Source organism: Pongo pygmaeus, chromosome 15 (genome assembly GCF_028885625.2).
Source record: "Pongo pygmaeus isolate AG05252 chromosome 15, NHGRI_mPonPyg2-v2.0_pri, whole genome shotgun sequence".
Lineage (NCBI taxonomy): Eukaryota > Metazoa > Chordata > Mammalia > Primates > Hominidae > Pongo > Pongo pygmaeus.
The window spans coordinates 59,664,595-59,684,806 of NC_072388.2; the positions used below are offsets into that span (position 1 = coordinate 59,664,595).

The 20,212-nt window shown below is 39.2% G+C and overlaps 1 protein-coding gene across 2 annotated transcripts in view; it reads left to right on the forward strand.

Moving 5' to 3' along the window:
- Nucleotides 1–20,212, forward strand: part of MNAT1 (MNAT1 component of CDK activating kinase) — a 236,227-nt gene that overhangs the window by 175,717 nt on the left and 40,298 nt on the right. The window contains exon 8 of one of the 2 annotated variants that reach the window (XM_063651662.1): nt 10,132–12,355. The exons of the other annotated variant lie outside the window; for it this stretch is intronic. Within the exon in view, the coding sequence (XP_063507732.1) occupies nt 10,132–10,237 (106 nt within the window). The 3' untranslated portion in view covers nt 10,238–12,355. Of the gene's footprint in view, nt 1–10,131; nt 12,356–20,212 lie in introns of those variants that run through there. 2 annotated transcript variants of the gene reach the window in all.

A 20,212-nucleotide genomic window follows, 5' to 3' on the forward strand; every position in this document is an offset into this window, starting at 1 on the left:
AAGGACATGAACTCATCCTTTTTTATGGCTACATAGTATTCCATAGTGTATATGTGCCACACTTTCTTAATCCAGTCTATCATTTTGGATATTTGGGTTGGTTCCAAGTCTTTGCTATTGTGAATAGTGCCGCAATAAACATACGTGTGCATGTGTCTTTATAGCAGCATGATTTATAATCCTTTGGGTATATACCCAGTAATGGGATGGCTGGGTCAAATAATATTTCTTTTTTTTTTTTTTTTTTTTTCTTTTATTATTATTATTATTATTATTATTATACTTTAGGTTTTATGGTACATGTGCGCAATGTGCAGGTAAGTTACATATGTATACATGTGCCATGCTGGTGCGCTGCACCCACCAACTCGTCATCTAGCATTAGGTATATCTCCCAATGCTATCCCTCCCCCCTCCCCCCACCCCACAACAGTCCCCAGAGTGTGATGTTCCCCTTCCTGTGTCCATGTGTTCTCATTGTTCAATTCCCACCTATGAGTGAGAATATGCGGTGTTTGGTTTTTTGTTCTTGTGATAGTTTACTGAGAATGATGATTTCCAATTTCATCCATGTCCCTACAAAGGACGTGAACTCATCATTTTTTATGGCTGCATAGTATTCCATGGTGTATATGTGCCACATTTTCTTAATCCAGTCTATCATTGTTGGACATTTGGGTTGGTTCCAAGTCTTTGCTATTGTGAATAATGCCGCAATATAGCAGCATGATTTATAGTCCTTTGGGTATATACCCAGTAATGGGATGGCTGGGTCGAATGGAATTTCTAGTTCTAGATCCCTGAGGAATCGCCACACTGACTTCCACAAGGGTTGAACTAGTTTACAGTCCCACCAACAGTGTAAAAGTGTTCCTATTTCTCCACATCCTCTCCAGCACCTGTTGTTTCCTGACTTTTGAATGATTGCCATTCTAACTGGTGTGAGATGGTATCTCATTGTGGTTTTGATTTGCATTTCTCTGATGGCCAGTGATGGTGAGCATTTTTTCATGTGTTTTTTCGCTGCATAAATGTCTTCTTTTGAGAAGTGTCTGTTCATGTCCTTCGCCCACTTTTTGATGGGGTTGTTTGTTTTTTTCTTGTAAATTTGTTGGAGTTCATTGTAGATTCTGGATATTAGCCCTTTGTCAGATGAGTAGGTTGCAAAAATGTTCTCCCATTTTGTAGGTTGCCTGTTCACTCTGATGGTAGTTTCTTTTGCTGTGCAGAAGCTCTTTAGTTTAATTAGATCCCATTTGTCAATTTTGGCTTTTGTTGCCATTGCTTTTGGTGTTTTAGACATGAAGTCCTTGCCCATGCCTATGTCCTGAATGGTAATGCCTAGGTTTTCTTCTAGGGTTTTTATGGTTTTAGGTCTAACATTTAAGTCTTTAATCCATCTTGAATTGATTTTTGTATAAGGTGTAAGGAAGGGATCCAGTTTCAGCTTTCTACGTATGGCTAGCCAGTTTTCCCAGCACCATTTATTAAATAGGGAATCCTTTCCCCATTTCCTGTTTTTGTCAGGTTTGTCAAAGATCAGATACTTGTAGATATGTGGCATTATTTCTGACGGCTCTGTTCTGTTCCATTGATCTATATCTCTGTTTTGGTACCACTACCATGCTGTTTTGGTTACTGTAGCCTTGTAGTATAGTTTGAAGTCAGGTAGTGTGATGCCTCCAGCTTTGTTCTTTTGGCTTAGGATTGACTTGGTGATGCGGGCTCTTTTTCAGTTCCATATGAACTTTGAAGTAGTTTTTTCCAATTCTGTGAAGAAAGTCATGGGTAGCGTGATGGGGATGGCATTCAATCTGTAAATTACCTTGGGCAGTATGGCCATTTTCACGATATTGATTTTTCCTACCCATGAGCATGGCATGTTCTTCCATTTGTTTGTATCCTCTTTTATTTCCTTGAGCAATGGTTTGTAGTTCTCCTTGAAGAGGTCCTTCACATCCCTTCTAAGTTGGATTCCTAGGTATTTTATTCTCTTTGAAGCAATTGTGAATGGGAGTTCACTCATGATTTGGCTCTCTGTTTGTCTGTTATTGGTGTATAAGAATGCTTGTGATTTTTGTACATTGATTTTGTATCCTGAGACTTTGCTGAAGTTGCTTATCAGCTTAAGGAGATTTTGGGCCGAGACAATGGGGTTTTCTAGATATACTATCATGTCATCTGCAAACAGGGACAATTTGACTTCCTCTTTTCCTAATTGAATGCCCTTTATTTCCTTCTCCTGCCTGATTTCCCTGGCCAGAACTTCCAACACTATGTTGAATAGAAGTGGTGAAAGAGGGCATCCCTGTCTTGTGCCAGTTTTCAAAGGGAATGCTTCCAGTTTTTGCCCATTCATTATGATATTGGCTGTGGGTTTGTCGTAGATAGCTCTTATTATTTTGAGATACGTCCCATCAATACCTAATTTATTGAGAGTTTTTAGCATGAAGGGTTGTTGAATTTTGTCAAAGGCCTTTTCTGCATCTATTGAGATAATCATGTGGTTTTTGTCTTTGGTTCTGTTTATATGCTGGATTACATTTATTGATTTGCGTATGTTGAACCAGCCTTGCATCCCAGGGATGAAGCCCACTGGATCGTGGTGGACAAGATTTTTGATGTTCTGCTGGATTCGGTTTGCCAGTATTTTATTGAGGAATTTTGCATCGATGTTTATCAAGGATATTGGTCTAAAATTCTGTTTTTTTGTTGTGTCTCTGCCAGGCTTTGGTATCAGGATGATGCTGGCCTCATAAAATGAGTTAGGGAGGATTCCCTCTTTTTCTATTGATTGGAATAGTTTCAGAAGGAATGGTACCAGCTCCTCCTTGTACCTCTGGTAAAATTCGGCTATGAAACCATCTGGTCCTGGACTTTTTTTGGTTGGTAAGCTCTTAATTATTGCCTCAATTTCAGAGCCTGTTATTGGTCTATTCAGAAATTCAACTTCTTCCTGGTTTAGTCCTGGGAGAGTGTGTGTGTCGAGGAATTTATCCATTTCTTCTAGATTTTCTAGTTTATTTGCGTAGAGGTGTTTGTAGTATTCTCTGATGGTAGTTTGTATTTCTGTGGGATTGGTGGTGATATCCCCTTTGTCATTTTTTATTGTGTCTATTTGATTCTTCTCTCTTTTCTTCTTTATTAGTCTTATTAGCAGTCTATCAATTTTGTCAATCTTTTCAAGAAAGCAGTTCCTGGATTCATTGATTTTTTGAAGGGTTTTTTGTATCTCTATTTCCTTCAGTTCTACTCTGATCTTAGTTATTTCTTGCCTTCTGCTAGCTTTTGAATGTGTTTGCTCTTGCTTCTCTAGTTCTTTTAATTGTGATGTTAGGGTGTCAATTTTGGATCTTTCCTGCTTTCTCTTGTGGGCATTTAGTGCTATAAATTTCCCTCTACACACCGCTTTGAATGTGTCCCAGAGATTCTGGTATGTTGTGTCTTGGTTCTCGTTGGTTTCAAAGAACATCTTTATTTCTGCCTTCATTTCGTTATGTACCCAGTAGTCATTCAGGAGCAAGTTGTTCAGTTTCCATGTAGTTGAGCGGTTTTGAGTGAGTTTCTTAATCCTGAGTTCTAGTTTGATTGCACTGTGGTCTGAGAGACAGTTTGTTATAGTTTCTGTTCTTTTACATTTGCTGAGGAGTGTTTTACTTCCAACTATGTGGTCAATTTTGGAATAGGTGTGGTGTGTTGCTGAGAATAATGTATATTCTGTTGATTTGGGGTGGAGAGTTCTGTAGATGTCTATTAGGTCTGCTTGGTGCAGAGCTGCGTTCAATTCCTGGATATCCTTGTTAACTTTCTGTCTCGTTGATCTGTCTAGTGTTGACAGTGGGGTGTTAAATTCTCCCATTATTATTGTGTGGGAGTCTAAGTCTCTTTGTAGGTCACTCAGGACTTGCTTTATGAATCTGGGTGCTCCTGTATTGGGTGCATATATATTTAGGATAGTTAGTTCTTCTTGTTGAATTGATCCCTTTACCATTCTGTAATGGCCTTCTTTGTCTCTTTTGGTCTTTGTTGGTTTAAAGTCTGTTTTTTCTGAGACTAGGATTGCAACCCCTGCCTTTTTTGTTTTCCATTTGCTTGGTAGATCTTCCTCCATCCCTTTATTTTGAGCCTATGTGTGTCTCTGCAGGTGAGATGGGTTTCCTGAATACAGCACACTGATGGGTCTTGGGTCTTTATCCAATTTGCCAGTCTGTGTCTTTTAATTGGATCATTTAGTCCATTTACATTTAAGGTTAGTATTGTTATGTGTGAATTTGATCCTGTCATTATGATGTTAGCTGGTTATTTTGCTCGTTAGTTGATGCAGTTTCTTCCTAGCCTTGGTGGTCTTGACAATGTGGCATGTTTTTGCAGTGGTTGGTACCGGTTGTTCCTTTCCATGTTTAGTGCTGCCTTCAGGAGCTCTTTTAGGGCAGGCCTGGTGGTGACCAAATCTCTCAGCATTTGCTAGTCTGTAAAGGATTTTATTTCTCTTTCACTTATGAAGCTTAGTTTGTCTGGATATGAAATTCTGGGTTGAAAATGCTTTTCTTTAAGAATGTTGAATATTGGCCCCCACTCTCTTCTGGCTTGTAGTGTTTCTGCCAAGAGATCAGCTGTTAGTCTGATGGGCTTCCTTTTGTGGGTAACCTGACCTTTCTCTCTGGCTGTCCTTAACGGTTTTTCCTTCATTTCACCTTTCGTGAATCTGACAATTATGTGACTTGGAGTTGCTCTTCTTGAGGAGTATGTTTGTGGTGTTCTCTGTATTTCATGCATTTCAATGTTGGCCTGCCTTGCTAGATTGGGGAAGTTCTCCTGGATAATATCCTGCAGAGTGTTTTCCAACTTGGTTCCATTCTCCCCGTCACTTTCAGGTACACCAGTCAGACACAGATTTGGTCTTTTCACAGAGTCCCATATTTCTTGGAGGCTTCATTCATTTCTTTTTATTGTTTTTTCTCTAAACTTCTCTTCACGCTTCATTTCATTCATTTCGTTTTCCATCGCTGATACCCTTTCTTCTAGTTGATCGCATCGGTTACTGAGGCTTGTGCATTCATCAGATAGTTCTCGTGCCTTGGTTTTCAGCTCCGTCATGTCCTTTAAGGACTTCTCTGCATTGGTTATTCTAGTTAGCCATTCGTCTAATTTTTTTTCAAGGTTTTTAACTTCTTTGCCATGGGTTCGAACTTCCTCCTTTAGCTCAGAGTAGTTTGATCTTCTGAAGCCTTCCTCTCTCAACTCCTCAAAGTCATTCTCTGTCCAGCTTTGTTCCGTTGCTGGTGAGGAGCTGCGTTCCTTTGGAGGAGGAGAGGCACTCTGATTTTTAGAGTTTACTGTTTTTCTGCTCTGTTTTTTCCCCATCTTTGTGGTTTTATCTACCTTAGGTTTTTGATGATGGTGACGTACAGATGGGTTTTTGGTGTGGATGTCCTTTCTGTTTTTAGTTTTCCTTCTAACAGTCAGGACCCTCAGCTGCAGGTTTGTTGGAGTTTACTGGAGGTCCACTCCAGACCCTGTTTGCCTGGGTATCAGCAGCAGAGGCTGTAGAACAGCGAATATTGGTGATCCGCAAATGCTGCTGCCTGATCATTCCTCTGGAAGTTTTGTCTCAGAGCAGTACCCGGCCGTGTGAGGTTTCAGTCCGCCCTTACTTCGGGGTGCCTCCCAGTTAGGCTCCTCGGGGGTCAGGGACCCACTTGAGGAGGCAGTCTGTCTGTTCTCAGATCTCCAGGTGTGTGCTGGGAGAACCACTACTCTCTTCAAAGCTGTGAGACAGGGACATTTAAGACTGCAGAGGTTATTGCTGGCTTTTGTTTGTCTGTGCCCTGCCCCCAGAGGTGGAGCCTATAGAGGCAGGCAGGCCTCCTTGAGCTGTGGTGGGCTCCAGCCAGTTGGAGCTTTCTGGCTGATTTGTTTACCTACTCTGGCCTGAGCAATGGTGGGCGCCCCTCCCCCAGCCTGGCTGCTGCCTTGCAATTTGATCTCAGACTGCTGTGCTAGCAATGAGTAAGGCTCCGTTGGCATAGCACCCTCCGAGCCAGGTGCAGGATATAATCTCCCGGTGTGCCATTTGTTCAGCCCGTTTGAAGAGCGCGGTATTAGGGTGGGAGTGACCCGATTTTTCCAGGTGCTGTCTGTCACCCCTTTCTTTGACTAGGAAAGGGAATTCCCTGACCCCTTGCACTTCCCGGGTGCGGTGATGCCTCCCCCTGCTTCGGCTCATGCACGGTGTACTGTACCCACTGTCCTGCACCCACTGTCTGGCACTCCCCTGTGAGATGAACCCGGTACCTCAGTTGGAAATGCAGAAATCACCCGTCTTCTGCATCGCTCACGCTGGGAGCTGTAGACTGGAACTGTTCCTATTCGGCCATCTTGGCTCCCTAGCTTCAAATGTGTGTCTGGATTGTTATTTTTAATTTCATGATTATTACAGAAAATAATTTAGTTGTGTAGAGGCACACATATGGTGAAAAAAAAAAAAGATCTGTTTTGGATGTTTGATATGCTAAGTATGCAGCTGCCTAATACAGTCCACTCGGGATGGGCTTCTGTGTTGTGGGTAGCTTCTGTGTTGACCAAATCATCTTCATTTAGTCATACAAAATTCTACATCATATTTGGTTACATTATTTTAAGAAAGCTATAGAGCCTTAGGGAGATTTTAAAAAAGAGATCCAGAAACTTAAGTAGTGGTCAAGATAGGTCCTATATAGAAGGTTAAAAGAAGTGTGATTATTGAAACTAGAAACAAATGGCTGTACTTTGGGAGAGCAGAGTGAACATGGGTAGCAAATCAAATTTTAGTTTATGAAGGATTTTTGAAGGGAATAATGTTTTTGGAAGGAAAATTACCAATAACATGGCAAAATGTGGATTAGATGACCAGCCAGGGTTGGCTCATTATTCTGAAATATTTCAAGGTGAGAGAAGATGCTGATTGATTCTGTGTAGGTTTGTTTTTTATTTGATTGAGAGCAAGGTGCTATTTCAGGTAATTTGTAATGCAGATTGCTGTTCCTCAATTCTGCTTGTGTCAATGTAACTTTTTTTACTCTGCCCAGCTTCTAAATCTTAGCTTTTTGTTCTACTATTTACCTCTGTACTTCTAAATAACATAATTATACTGCAGTTCCTTGGTTTCCAATTTTATAGCTGTCTCTTGATTTCCTAGTATGAGAAATGAAGATTTAGCCTTCTAAAACCTCTTCTCTACCGTTATTTCACTTGCCCTATTATCTCTTAATGCAATTATATTACATTTTGAAAATTGAGTCATATTCCCTATATTCATGGTGAATGTGAAAATCTTATTTTCAGCTGAGCCACATATTTCAAACTTATTGTGTTTCTTAGATTTCCCATAATGATTGCCATGTTTTTTGTGTCTCTTCACATTTTTCCTTTGGCTTTAATCAGCACCTTGTTCACCTCATCAAACCCTAAAATCTTCCCTATCTAGGGCTACGGAATATGAAAACAAAATAGAATCTCACCATTTGTTGCCTCTTGCTTTGTTTCAGCCTCCTTACCCAATGTAGATGTTACTTCCTGGTACTTTTATTAATAGCTTAGTCTCTCCTGTCCTTGTGTTTGAAGGCATGCAGTGTAGCTGCTTTGCTAATTTGTGATGGGTTTAGCATCAGATTTTGTGGAATTGGTACTTTTAAAATGTTTTAAAAATATCGTGCCAAAGAGTGGTTAGCTGTCTTTAGATTTAAGTGAAATTCAGTCAACTTTCATATTTCCTGCCTTGAATTTTACCTCAAACTTAATTTAAAAAGAAAGTAAAGGAGTCAGAAGCAATAGTATTCTTACCGTCCTGTTTACTGCATTCATCGGTTCCCAGCTCTGCATACCAGAGCGGGAGAGGAGTTGGAAGACACATTTGGACAGCTCTCATCTCCCAACAACTGAGTCAATAGCAGGAGGGTATTTCTTGGAGCGCTGTGGTAACTTTTCCTTGAAGCAGGCCTTCTTCCTTAGGAAGGCTTAGTTGTTACCTTTATCCCCTCATTTGTTACAGTTAACATCTATAGCCTGATGTTGGCTCTATCGCTTCCATCTGTTTTGTGAGCTTGCTACTGTTGTTGCTTTGAAAGGTGGTTTTGTTTATTTGTTACAAATAATTTATCCATTATCATCTTAACCCTCAACTTTAACATTTAAAAATGACATATTGGAGAGCTGTATTATCAGTGTTTTTTAGATTGTAGGTTGTATACATTTTTAAAAATAGAATAAAATAAAAAGTAAACTCGCCAAGGGCATTATATAAATGTAAGCATTGGGCCAGGTGCTATGGCTCACGCCTGTAATCCCAGCACTTTGGGAGGCCAAGGCACAAGGATCGCTTGAGCCCAGGAGTTTAAGACCAGTCTGGGCAACATAACAAGATCTCGTCTTTACAAAAAATGTAAAAATTAGCCAGGGATGGTGGCGTGCATCTGTGTTCCCAGCTACCCAGGAGGCTGAGGTGGGAGGATCACTTGTGCCCAGGAATTCGAGGCTGCAGTGAGCCAAGATCACACCACTGCACTCCAGCCTGGGTAACAGAGCGAGACCCTGCCTCTAAAAATTAAAAACAGGCCAGGTGCAGTGGCTTATGCCTGTAATCCTAGCACTTTGGGAGGCGGAGGCGGGCGAACTGTCTGAACTCAGGAGTTCCAGATCAGACTGGGCAATATGGTGAAACTGTGTCTTTACTAAAATATAAAAAAAATTAGCCAGGTGTGGTAGTGCATGCCAGTAGTCCCAACTAATCAGGAGGCTGAGGCACGAGAATTGCTTGGACCTGGGAGGCAGAGGTTGCAGTGAGCTGAAATCGTGCCACTGCACTCCAGCCTGTGTGACAGAGCAAGACTCTGTCTCCAAAAAATTTTTAAAAATTAAAAAACAAAAATAAAAACAAAAAATAACCTGTAAGCATTGGCTTGTAAAACTTTCGTAAAACTCACTTGTAGTGGGTTTTCATGTAAAGTATACTGTTAATTATGGTAAGAAAAGTTTGAGAAATGCTGCTCTAAACACATAGTAGAAGTCACCACTCAAATTGTTTCTAAAGTTTAGGGAACATACTTTTAAGGTCTAAGGGAAATTATGTATGAGCAGAGGTTGGCGTAGCCTTAGGCAAATGGAGAGGTGTTCTAACTTCTTTCTTAGGGTAGGTACAGTATTATAATGCTTCATAGAATTTTCAGTTTCTAACCCTCATTTTACCAGGAAAAATAGTCATTCCTATTTATTTATCTAGGTCCAATGAACCCCCTTATTAAATAATTTTACATTGTTTTTATGAATAAGCAAAGTGTATGAAACAATTGTATTAGAAAATTTAACAGAGATTTAAATATAGTGCAATGAAATTTTTATTCCATATATTCTTGGTTTAGAAGGTGTCTGTACTCAAAATTGGTAGTGCCCTTCGAATGCAACTAACCACTGATCAGTGGTCACACATGAACATGGGACATATGCAACTTGTATATGTTGAATCCGTATTTCAAATACATCTCTAATAGATTTGAGTTTTTTTTTTTTTTTTTAGACAGAGTCTCACTTTTTTGCCCAGGCTGGAGTGGAGTGGTGTGGTCTCGGTTCACTGCAACCTCCGCCTCCCGAGTTCAAGTGATTCTCCTGCCTCAGCCTTCCAAGTAGCTGGGATTACAGGTGTGTGCCACCACACCCGGCTAACTTTTTGTATTTTTAGTAGAGACGGACGGAGTTTCACCATGTTGGCCAGGCTGGTCTTGAACTCCTGACCTCAAGTAATCTACCCGCTTTGGCCTCCCAAAGTGCTGGGATTACAGGCGTGAGCCACCGCGTCTGGCTGAGCTTGTTACTTCTTCTGGTTCCACTTGCATTTGTATCATCAAAATTCAATTTGGATTCAGGCTTTCAAATACATCAGCAGGTTTAAGCTTATCATTATCTCTTACTCTTTTTGTGTTTGCTTGATCAAAATTTAAAACCTTTGAAAACTTTGATGGCTTGTAATTTGGTTGAAAAGAGGACCGCCATCTTTTTTATTCCATAATTGCAAAAGATTCTCACTTTTAGATTTGTGAACACCAGTTAGAAGGATCAATCCAATTAATTGTTCTTTTTTTTTTTTTTTTTTTTTTTGAGGTGGAGTCTTGCTCTGTCGCCCAGGCTGGAGTGCAGTGGCGGGATCTTGGCTCACTGCAAGCTCCGCCTCCCGGGTTCACGCCATTCTCCTGCCTCATCCTCCTGAGTAGCTGGGACTACAGGCGCCCACAACCACGTCCGGCTAATTTTTTGTATTTTTAGTAGAGACGGGGTTTCACCGTTTTAGCCAGGTTGGTCTTGATCTCCTGACCTCATGATCCACCTGCCTCAGCCTCCCAAAGTGGTGGGATTACAGGCATGAGCCACAGCACCCGGCCAATTGTTCATTTTTACATGATTTTCTCCCTTCCAAATACCTTTATGTGGACACTTGCCAATATCATTTATACACTTAAAAAATGTATCAACTAAATTATGGTGCACAAACATTATAAAAGATGAAAGGATGTTGACACAGATACTTTTAGCAAAATGGATGGTCAAGGTTCTTGTTCCAAATTATTGTGGATATAATCTATCTTGTTTAATGACTATCCAGATGAGAATATATATATATATATTTGTCCTTAAAAATACATACTTGAGTGACTGCAAATGGGCATGAGGGATCTGCTTTGAAGTGATGAAAATGTTCTGAAATTGGGTTGTAGGGATGATTGCTCAATGATGTAAATTTACTAAAAATCATTGAATTGTGCACAATATATTGGTAACTCATTGATTTTTGAGTTTGGGAAGTTTTTTGTTTTGTTGTTTCGTTACACATTTGGTGAGTGAAGGGGCAAGAGAAGGCAGAGAGATGGTGCTATACACAGCTGATATAGGGTTGGAGGCTGAATGCTACACATCAAGAGAGACAGACACACAGACAGTCTGCTCAGCATGTCAGCCAGGCAGCATTCTGGGACTTGGACAGTTGGTTGGTGTGCCAGAGCCGGCAAGAGGTCTGGCTCAGAGCTAGAGAGGACCAGGAACCCTGGAGGCTCCCTGGTCCAATGTCCTGGTTGGCATCTGCAGCAGCACCTGTGCTCAGCTCAGATCATTCAGGGTCTTGTGGGCAAATTTGGGCAGCAGAAAGCTGCCTGGTGCACATCTGATTTACAGTATTTCAGTTATGTGTGTTCCACCAGCTTCTGTGTCAGCTGTCACACGGACTCCCAGAACTTGGTGCTTGGGTTTTGCTGCACATCATGAAGCTAATCTGGCCACTGCGGTAGGTGGGGATGGTGCAGTAGGTACAGCCCACCATGGGAAAGAGTGGCATGCAGAATTGCTGCATCTTTTTGGTGAGGTCCAGGTACGGCCACTGGCAGTCACCTGGGCAGCAGAGAATGCCATGCGTCTTGAGGGCTGCCCTCCTGAGGACTGTCTTCATGAGCTGGTAGTAGGATTCCTTGAAGAGGTTTTTAGCAAGGCAGTGGGGTCTGAGGAGTCATTGATAACACTGAAGGCATCCTAATTCTGTTTCATGAATTCAAACCCATCACCCATGTGTAAGGTCAGCTTTGAGCAAAAGTAGCCAACAGCTTTGCCTGGCAGGAACTTCTGAGAGACTTGGATGACATCCTTATCAGTCTCACACTGGACCATAGACTTCACAGAGGGGTACTACCTCACCTTGCACAGGATGCCCTTGTTCCTATCCTCAATAATCACCACCATTTGTAGGTTGGGGTGGCTGCAGAGAGGCAGGTTGACTATAATCTCCTGGTAGGAGAATTTGTTCCTCTCTGTATACTGGATGATGCCATCTAACACCATCACGTTGCCATAGGTCTTACTGCAGATGACAAAGATATCCTAGTACTTTGAGCACTGGGTGGGGGGGGGGGGGGGGCAGCTGCTCCACCTGCAGTGACAAGGCATGGGTGGGCGACAGACTGCATGTCTTGCAGAATCAGTCACAGCCTCTGGCAGTGGGGCCAGAGGCTGGTGGCGCCATTGGGGCTGGGCTCCATGGCAGGTGATCCACAGCACTGTAGGACCAGCAGAGCCCAAGCCCACCAATAGAGTTTGGGGAGATTAAAAAAAAAAAAAGTTTGAAAAAATTAATCTAGGATATCATTATCTGAGATTTTACTTACATGATTATTTTTATCATCACAATTAGCGTCTACAGGGCTACTTTCTGCATCTTTACACTCTTATGATCCACCTTATATTCACCTAATAATAATGAAATGTCTGTCTTTTTTTTCCTTTCCATCATGGAATGAAAACAGAAAAATCTTGATTTTTTTTTTTTTTTTTTTTTTTTTTTTTGGCACAGTCTTGCTCTGTTGCCCAGGCTGGAGTGCAGTGGCGCGATTTCAGCTCACTGCAACCTCTGCCTCCTGGGTGCAAGCAATTCTCCTGCCTCAGCCTCCTGAGTAGCTGGGATTACAGGTGCCCACCTGTAATCATTACAGGCCCACCACTATGCCCAGTTAATTTTTTTGTATTTTTAGTAGAGACAGGGTTTCACCATGTTGGCCAGGTTGGTCTCGAACTCCTGACCTCAAGTGATCCACCTGCCTCAGCCTCCCAAAGTGCTGGAATTACAGGCATTGAGCCACCACGCCTGGCCTCATATTCTCTTAAGAACTACTTTCAAGTAGAGATGACTTTATTTTCATTAGGTTTGTAGAAATTGTATTTCTATTTAGAGAGACTAATTTTTTTTTTTTTAAAAAGGAGAAACAATCAGGAGATTGAGTTGTTAGGAAATTATTAGACATGTATAGCTTGGTGACTCTTTCAGCCTTTCAAATGTAAAACATGTTGGCTCTTGGGTTAAAGTACTCAGGTAATTTATCGTTATCATGTTCTATGATTGTAACCCAAGTCTCTCTTCTTCTTCTGTCTCCTTATTAACTGAGATATAATTCATGCTTTTAATTTCTCTAAGTCCTTCTACCATGAATTTTCTAGCTGAATTAAACATAGGAAACACTACAATAAAGAAAACATAAACCTAAGAAATATTAGATTTTATATAAGCCGTTGGAGATTGTCATTCACTCCTATTTTCAGAAATAGAGATTATGATAATTTAAATTTGAAGGAGAATTCATACAATATAATGTATTAAGACATGTTAGCATTTTCTCTTGAGGTCTCTCCCAGTTATCTTGGAGTCACAGGTATCTGTTAAAATAAATTCATTGGGTATTGCCCATTGTAAAAGTAATATATGTTCATTATAGAAAAATTTTGAAAATATAAGCAAACAGAAGAAAAATTACCATGTTTCTACTGTTGAGTTATTGATCTTTATAATATAGAGAATCATAAGCCGTAAGTGGTCTCTGTTCTTAGGAAATATACACCCATCACCCCTATGCTTTTTTTCTTGGCACTTTATTAAATGTCACCTCTCTTCCTCCTGCTTTGGAGTGGCACTGTCTTAAGTTAGGAAGCCACTGTTACTACTCCCCAAACAGTTCAGCAGATGAAAACTAGATAGTTGGTTCTGTTGGTAGAAAATAAAAATATATTTAAACTTTGCTTCTAATAATATTAAATTATTTTAACACGATCAGAATGCCCAAAGTAGTCATTATTCTGACTTGAAGGTAATGTTGCCATGGTTTTTTGTTTCTCTTTATAACTGGTTTTAAATGTAAAAACATAAATCCTAAAGAGCAGGAATGGAAAATGGGGATGGTTTTCATTTGCTACAATTTCCTGTAAGACATGGCTCTAAACAAGACCCATATTTACACAACTCAATATAGTTTTACATACAGTGTTGTATTCAGCACATTTTAAAATTCTTTAATTTCACTTTTCAGTCATTGGTTTAATACTTTCATAGTAAATTTGTTTAATAACACTAGGTGAAGTTTGAAATAATTTTTGAATAATTTTACAGTAGAAACACCAGTTAAATCAGCCTTTTGGTAATAAATGTCGGAAAAAAAAGTAATTATTTTTGCTGCCACTGCAAAATCAATTGTGTAACTGTTCTTTTTAAACTGACTTTTACATTACTAAATTTTAAACACTCCTGTAACTTGTCAGAAGCAGGTTTTGGTTAATAGATATTTTCAGTGATGTAATGGGAACTTTTGGCAGTGAGTCAGAATATAATGGACTGTGATTAATGTTTTAATAAGTAGTTTTCTATTGCTCATGATGTAAAGGAGAAATGGTTTCCTGCTTGGATGGATAGGAGAATAGCAGGTGTGCATATAGTGTTTTTAAAAAAGAATTGGGATACTTTTCTTAGAATAACATTAACATTTTTATTCGGTTAAAATTTATTATAGGAGATGCATATGTTACCACAGAAATCTGAAATTGATTTGGAACAATAAAATTAGGAGATGATTACCAATGTTCTTGTTAAATCTTTTATTTTTTGGCCTTTTGTTTTCATTGAAGCTTTAACTTGAGGTCTCTGTAGTTTGATCTTGGTTCTTACTATAAGCTGTAAGGAAATCAGGGATCTCTACAGGATTTGATGTTTCTGAAATAAATTTCTTAAAACTTTCTCTAGGGGAGGGAGAGGGGACAAAATGAAAAAAAAAAAACTTTCAAGTTTTTCTCTTAAGGCTAGGAAATACAGAGTGTTAGTCAAATGGAATAGTGATCAAGTAAGATTTCTCCATTGCAAAGGCCACAATTTCAATGTATAAACTCAGTAGTTCAGAAATTTGGAAAGTTAAACCCAGGAGATTTTGTGTCAGTCTTGGAATCTGAGAAAGTTTATAAAGACAAACTGGAAGAAATATTAGTACACCAGACTTGAAGGTTTGATTCACAGTTTCCTTTCATTTTTTTGTGATTTAATTTTGGCAACTTATATGCAGTAAGTATCTGTTATTTTGTTGTAGGTGAAGAGTCCTAGGGCTCAGTAGATACATTCTACTTGGGAATGGTACTTTACTACCATTGATACTTTCTTTCCCATATTTGTGAATAAAATTGAGCATTTGTTCAAATGTACACTTTCCTGGAATAAAGTTTATGGTTTTTATTCCTGTCTCAAAGGGATCCTGATTCCCAATAGAGGACCTAGAGTAGTGGTCTCAAAGCATATATCAGAATCACCTAGAGGGTTTTCTAAAACAAAGATTGCTGGGCCCCACCTTCAGAGTTTGTGATTCAGTAGCACTAGAGTGAGACCACAGAATTTCATTTCCAACAAGTTCCTAAGAAATGCTGATGCTGACGGTTAAGGACTATACTTTGAGAACCACTAGTTTAATCTTGGTTAATAGCCTTCTAGACCTTTTTTGTTATCTTGCATATTTTTGTTATTATACATATTTAACAAAAATGCTTCTGTTACATTATTGTTTTGCTACCTGTCTTAACCTACTATATCTTGACTATCTTTACATTTTATATTTTACATTAATACTTTAAATGATACATGTTTATCCATTGCATCATTTACAGTATTTCATAAAATAATTTATTTAACCAGTCATCAATTAGACATTTAGGTCAGTTTTCATTTGTTGTTTTTATAAATAGAATCTTGCTAAATTTTTATGTGATCTTCTAATTATTTCATTAGCAAAAAATCCCTGGATTAAAGGATGGACATGGCATGGCATGGTGGCTCACGCCTGTAATCCCAGTACTCTGGGAGGCTGAGGTGGGTGGATCACTTGAGGCCAGGAGCTTGAGACCAGCTTGGGCAATATGGTGGAACTTTGTTTCCACAAAAAATAAAAAAAATTAGCCAGGTGTGGTGGTGTGTATCTGTAATCCCAGCTACTCTGCAGGCTAAAAACCCAGGACTGCACTCCAACCTGGATGACAGAGCGAGACTGTCTTAAAACAAAACAAAATAAGATAAAAACAATAGATATATTTATAAGGCCCATTTGAGGTATAAGTGATTTAACATCCCTGGCACTTGAACACTAATGAATATTATGACTGCCACTTTAAAAGAGGCAGAAGAAGTTTAAAAAGTAAAACAAAAAGTTTATTTCAGAAAACAAGCATTTTACCTCTGTTTCAAATAGTCTAATTTTTTTAGTGATGAAAACTTCTGAGACCAGTAGATGTTTGTAAGTCAAAAACATTTATGGCAGTCTTTGTAACTGTAACGAAACTGGTAGAGAGTAATAATAGCCTGTTTTTTGTTTGTTTGTTTGCTTTGGGGGATATTTGCAATACAGTTTATTGGTATGTCACATACATGTAAAGTTTATAATTCACCCCAGAATTTATATTACTAAGTTTGTGCTAGTGTTAAAGAGCTTTTCAAATTCAGTGCCTGTTTTTTAAAAAAAAATTGTACTCCATGCCTTGAAAATAGCAAAACTGTGATATAGATTAAGGTGGGGAAGCATTTTTTTTCTGTGTAGAGCTATAATAAGAAAAAATAAATTGAGACATTGGTTTTTAATTTGAAAAAGAAATGAAATATTTATTCATCTACTTTTAAGAAACAATAATATATATGTGAAATCTTTCTTCTATACTGTAAAACTGGCTACACAAATAACATCACCTTCCCTGACTCTCAAAATAAAATACTAAACCCATACAGTGAAAACTAGTCTGAAAGAGAGATCCACAGATGAGGTCACTGAAAGGTGTCCAACATTGGGGATGTTGGGTAAAGCAAGGCAGGGAATGGGTGAGTGAGGGCAAAAGCTGACAACTTGGAAACATATTAAAAGTAGATACTAGATCAAATTCCGTCTGTCCTGTTACATTGCCTATTTCTAGAAAGCATATTTATAACATGAATTAGCTCACACATGAATGGTAAATGGTAGATTGATATCTGTATAATGTAGATTCCATATTGTAGAAGTTATTTTGTTTGCACATGATTTTTCCCAGTAAGTGAATGTGTTACATTGTTAATTAATAATAGCAGCTGAACTCAGATACAGTTGGCTCTCCATTCATGGGGTCTGCATCCATAGATTCAACTAACAGCAAATTGAAAATATTTGGAGAGAAAAAGGAAAGTTGCGCCTATATTGAATGTGTACAGACTTTTCTCTTGTCATTATTCCCTAAACAATACACGACAACACCTATTTACATAGCGTTTATAATACGTCGTATTAGGTATTATAACTAACCAAGTATATGCTCCCTGGTGTCCAGGGGGATGAAAAATAAATTAAATAAATAAAGTATATGAGAAGATATGCACAGGTTATATGGAAATACAGTGCCATTTTATATAAGGGACTTGAGCATCTGCAGATTTTGGTATCCTGGGGGTGGGGTTCTGGAAGCAATCCCCCACAGATGCTAAGGGATGACTGTATATGGAAACAGAAACACAATGGGATGCATGAAGCCAGAGAGGAGTAAAGAGAGTGCTCTACAGGATGTCTAGTTATACCATGTTCTTCCTTTTGGCTTAGTTTTGCCATGCATCCTGTCTTGGAAGTGCTACTTGTGGAATTCTTCCCAAGTTTTGTGCATTTTGCTCGTTTTCATAACTTAGCAACCTTACCCCTTCCTTACAATTCCTTCCATCAAGTTATATTCACTTTTTTCTTATGTTTCTTATAAAACCTATATTTACTGTATCATCTATTTATTTGGAACTTAACCAAGCTTTAAAAAATCAACGATGTTAATACTTTTTGGAGGAATAATTAATGTTTTTGTTGGGTCCCTGGTTATGTTATCTTTCATGTCTGGGTTCTTTCATGTTTTTGAGATTTATATTGTAGATTTTGTGTGGACTGTCCCCTATTTCACTTCTAACTTTTAAGTTCACATTTGGCAGAATATAAGATCTTTCAAGAAAAATTATGTTATCACAGAAATGCCAGAGTAATGTTATAGAACTCTGGATCACAGAGTAGGCTCAGTCAGAAGCACTTTAGCACATACAATTGCCAGTTTAAGAGGAGATCTTTTGATGGAAATTCAGTCATGATTGTGGACTTTCATCACAGTACTGTTCATTTGGCCCTACTCTCTGGTTAGAAATCCCTAGTAGGTAAAAGGTCTTCTCCAGTTATGAGGTAAACTCATTACCTCAGAAGTCACCCTTATTCTACCCACAAAGAGTTGTTAAAAGACATATGAAAAAAACAAAATGCGTTTCCTACTCTCACACACCACACAGCCAATACTTCTGACAACAGGTGTTGTGGAGTTTTCCCCCCACACACCAACCAAAGCAGTTCTCCAGTAGACACCAACTGGGTGTCCTCTAATTCAGTTCTGTTCTGACACTGTCTACCTGAAGATAGTATCATATACCACAGGTTAAGGGCTCAGTCCCATCAGACTGCCCTCCACTTCAGATGCCAGTCACAAGTAGTAGGTTCTTACCTATACTTCTGACCAAACTAGATATAAATTGGGGGTTCCCACAAACCCTTCGTCAGTTTTGATTAATTTGCTAGGGCGGCTCACAGAAGTCAGGGAAACACTTTACTTATGTTTATCCATCTATTATAAGGGATATTACAGAGGATATACATGAACAGCCAGATGGAAGAGGTGCATAGTTGGGGAGCACAGAGCTTCCATGCCCTCTCTGACATGCAACGTACCCGCCACAGACCTCCACAAGTTCAGCTGTGCAGAAGCTCATCCCAACTCTGTCATTTTTGATTTTTATGAAGGCTTAATTATGTAGGCTCTGTTGATTATATCATTGGCCATTGGTGATTAACTCAACCTTCAGCCTCCTCCCTTCCCCAGAGGTCAGAGGGTGAGGCTAGAAGTTCCAGCCTGCTAACTGCATGGTTGGTTCCCCTTGTGAACCAACCCCATCCTGAGGCCATTCAGGAACCCATAAGATTTGCTTTCTTCAAACAAAAGATGCTCCTATTACCCAGGAAATTCTAAGGCATTTAGGAGCTCTGTGTCAAGAAATGGAGTCAAAGACCAAATATTAGAACAAAAGATTCTCCTTGCAACCCTATCTGTAAGTTTATTAGCCTTGTGCCAGGGACTGTGGGCAAAGACCAATACGTATGGTTCTTATTATTTCAAAGTTAATTTACATGTTCAAAAGGAAAACTATATCTTCTGACTTGATGTGGGCCTTTTTGAGATACATCTCCTTTATCAGAGGTCATCCTTTGGGACCTATTGCTTGTTTGGCCCTGTAAAAGGCACTCAGCCTGGGATACTGTTTGAGGCTTAGACTCAAGACAAGGGGTAGACATGCAGAGTCAATGATGCTCTACCCAATTTCGTTAATTTTAGTGTGCTACTACCGAAGACTTAAAGCTATTTTTAAAAACTTTATTGAAGTAGAATTTACATACCACAAAGGTAATGCATTTTAAATATATGATTCAGTGATTTTTGGTAAATTTACCAAGTTGTACAACCATTACTACAATCAGGGCCAACTTCATGTATGTGTAACCAGTACAGTCTCACAGGGCCCCGTGCCCAGAAAGGAGCCCTGAATTCACAAGGGTGCCCTGTACTTGGAGTTTAATACTCTGTGGTTGTCATCTTGAATTCTTAATAATTTTATGTTTAGATTTATCGTTTTGTAAGTAAAGTCTGATGGGACAATTGAACATGCTCTAGGGGCTTTGAACCATGTGTTCTTCCCTCCTTGAAACATGTTTTCTACCACCTTCTTTCTGTTTCTGCTCATTGTTGCTGCCTCTACCCACAGTGAGGCTGTGGATACAGGGAAGGTCAGGACTGGATGTATGTGCCTTGTGTGCCTCTGAGGGTCTGCATTTACCTAATGAGTATCTCAAGACTGAGGGATACAGCATTAAATAGCAAATAAAGTACCATGACAGGTCAAGAGAGAGACCCTAGAAGAAAGGAAAAAAATGTTTTCCTGCTTTTTAAACAAAGTGCCTGCATTTTATTTTGTACCAAACCTGACTACAGTCCAGTTTTAGAACCTTCCACAACCCCAAAAGATCCATCATGTTAGTTTATAGTTAACCCCCTTTCCCATCACCAGACTTGGGCAACTACTTAGCTCTTTTTTGTCTCCATAGACTTGCCTATTCTAGACATGTGATATAAATAGAATCATAAGTATGTGGTTTTTGTGTCTGGTTTATTTCATGTTTCTGAGGTTCATATTGTGGTATATATATCCATGTTTCATTTCTTTTTATTGCTGAATAATACTCCGTTGAGTGGATATACTACACGTTATCTATTTGCTTATCCGTTCATCAGTTGATGGACTTTTGGATTATTGCCA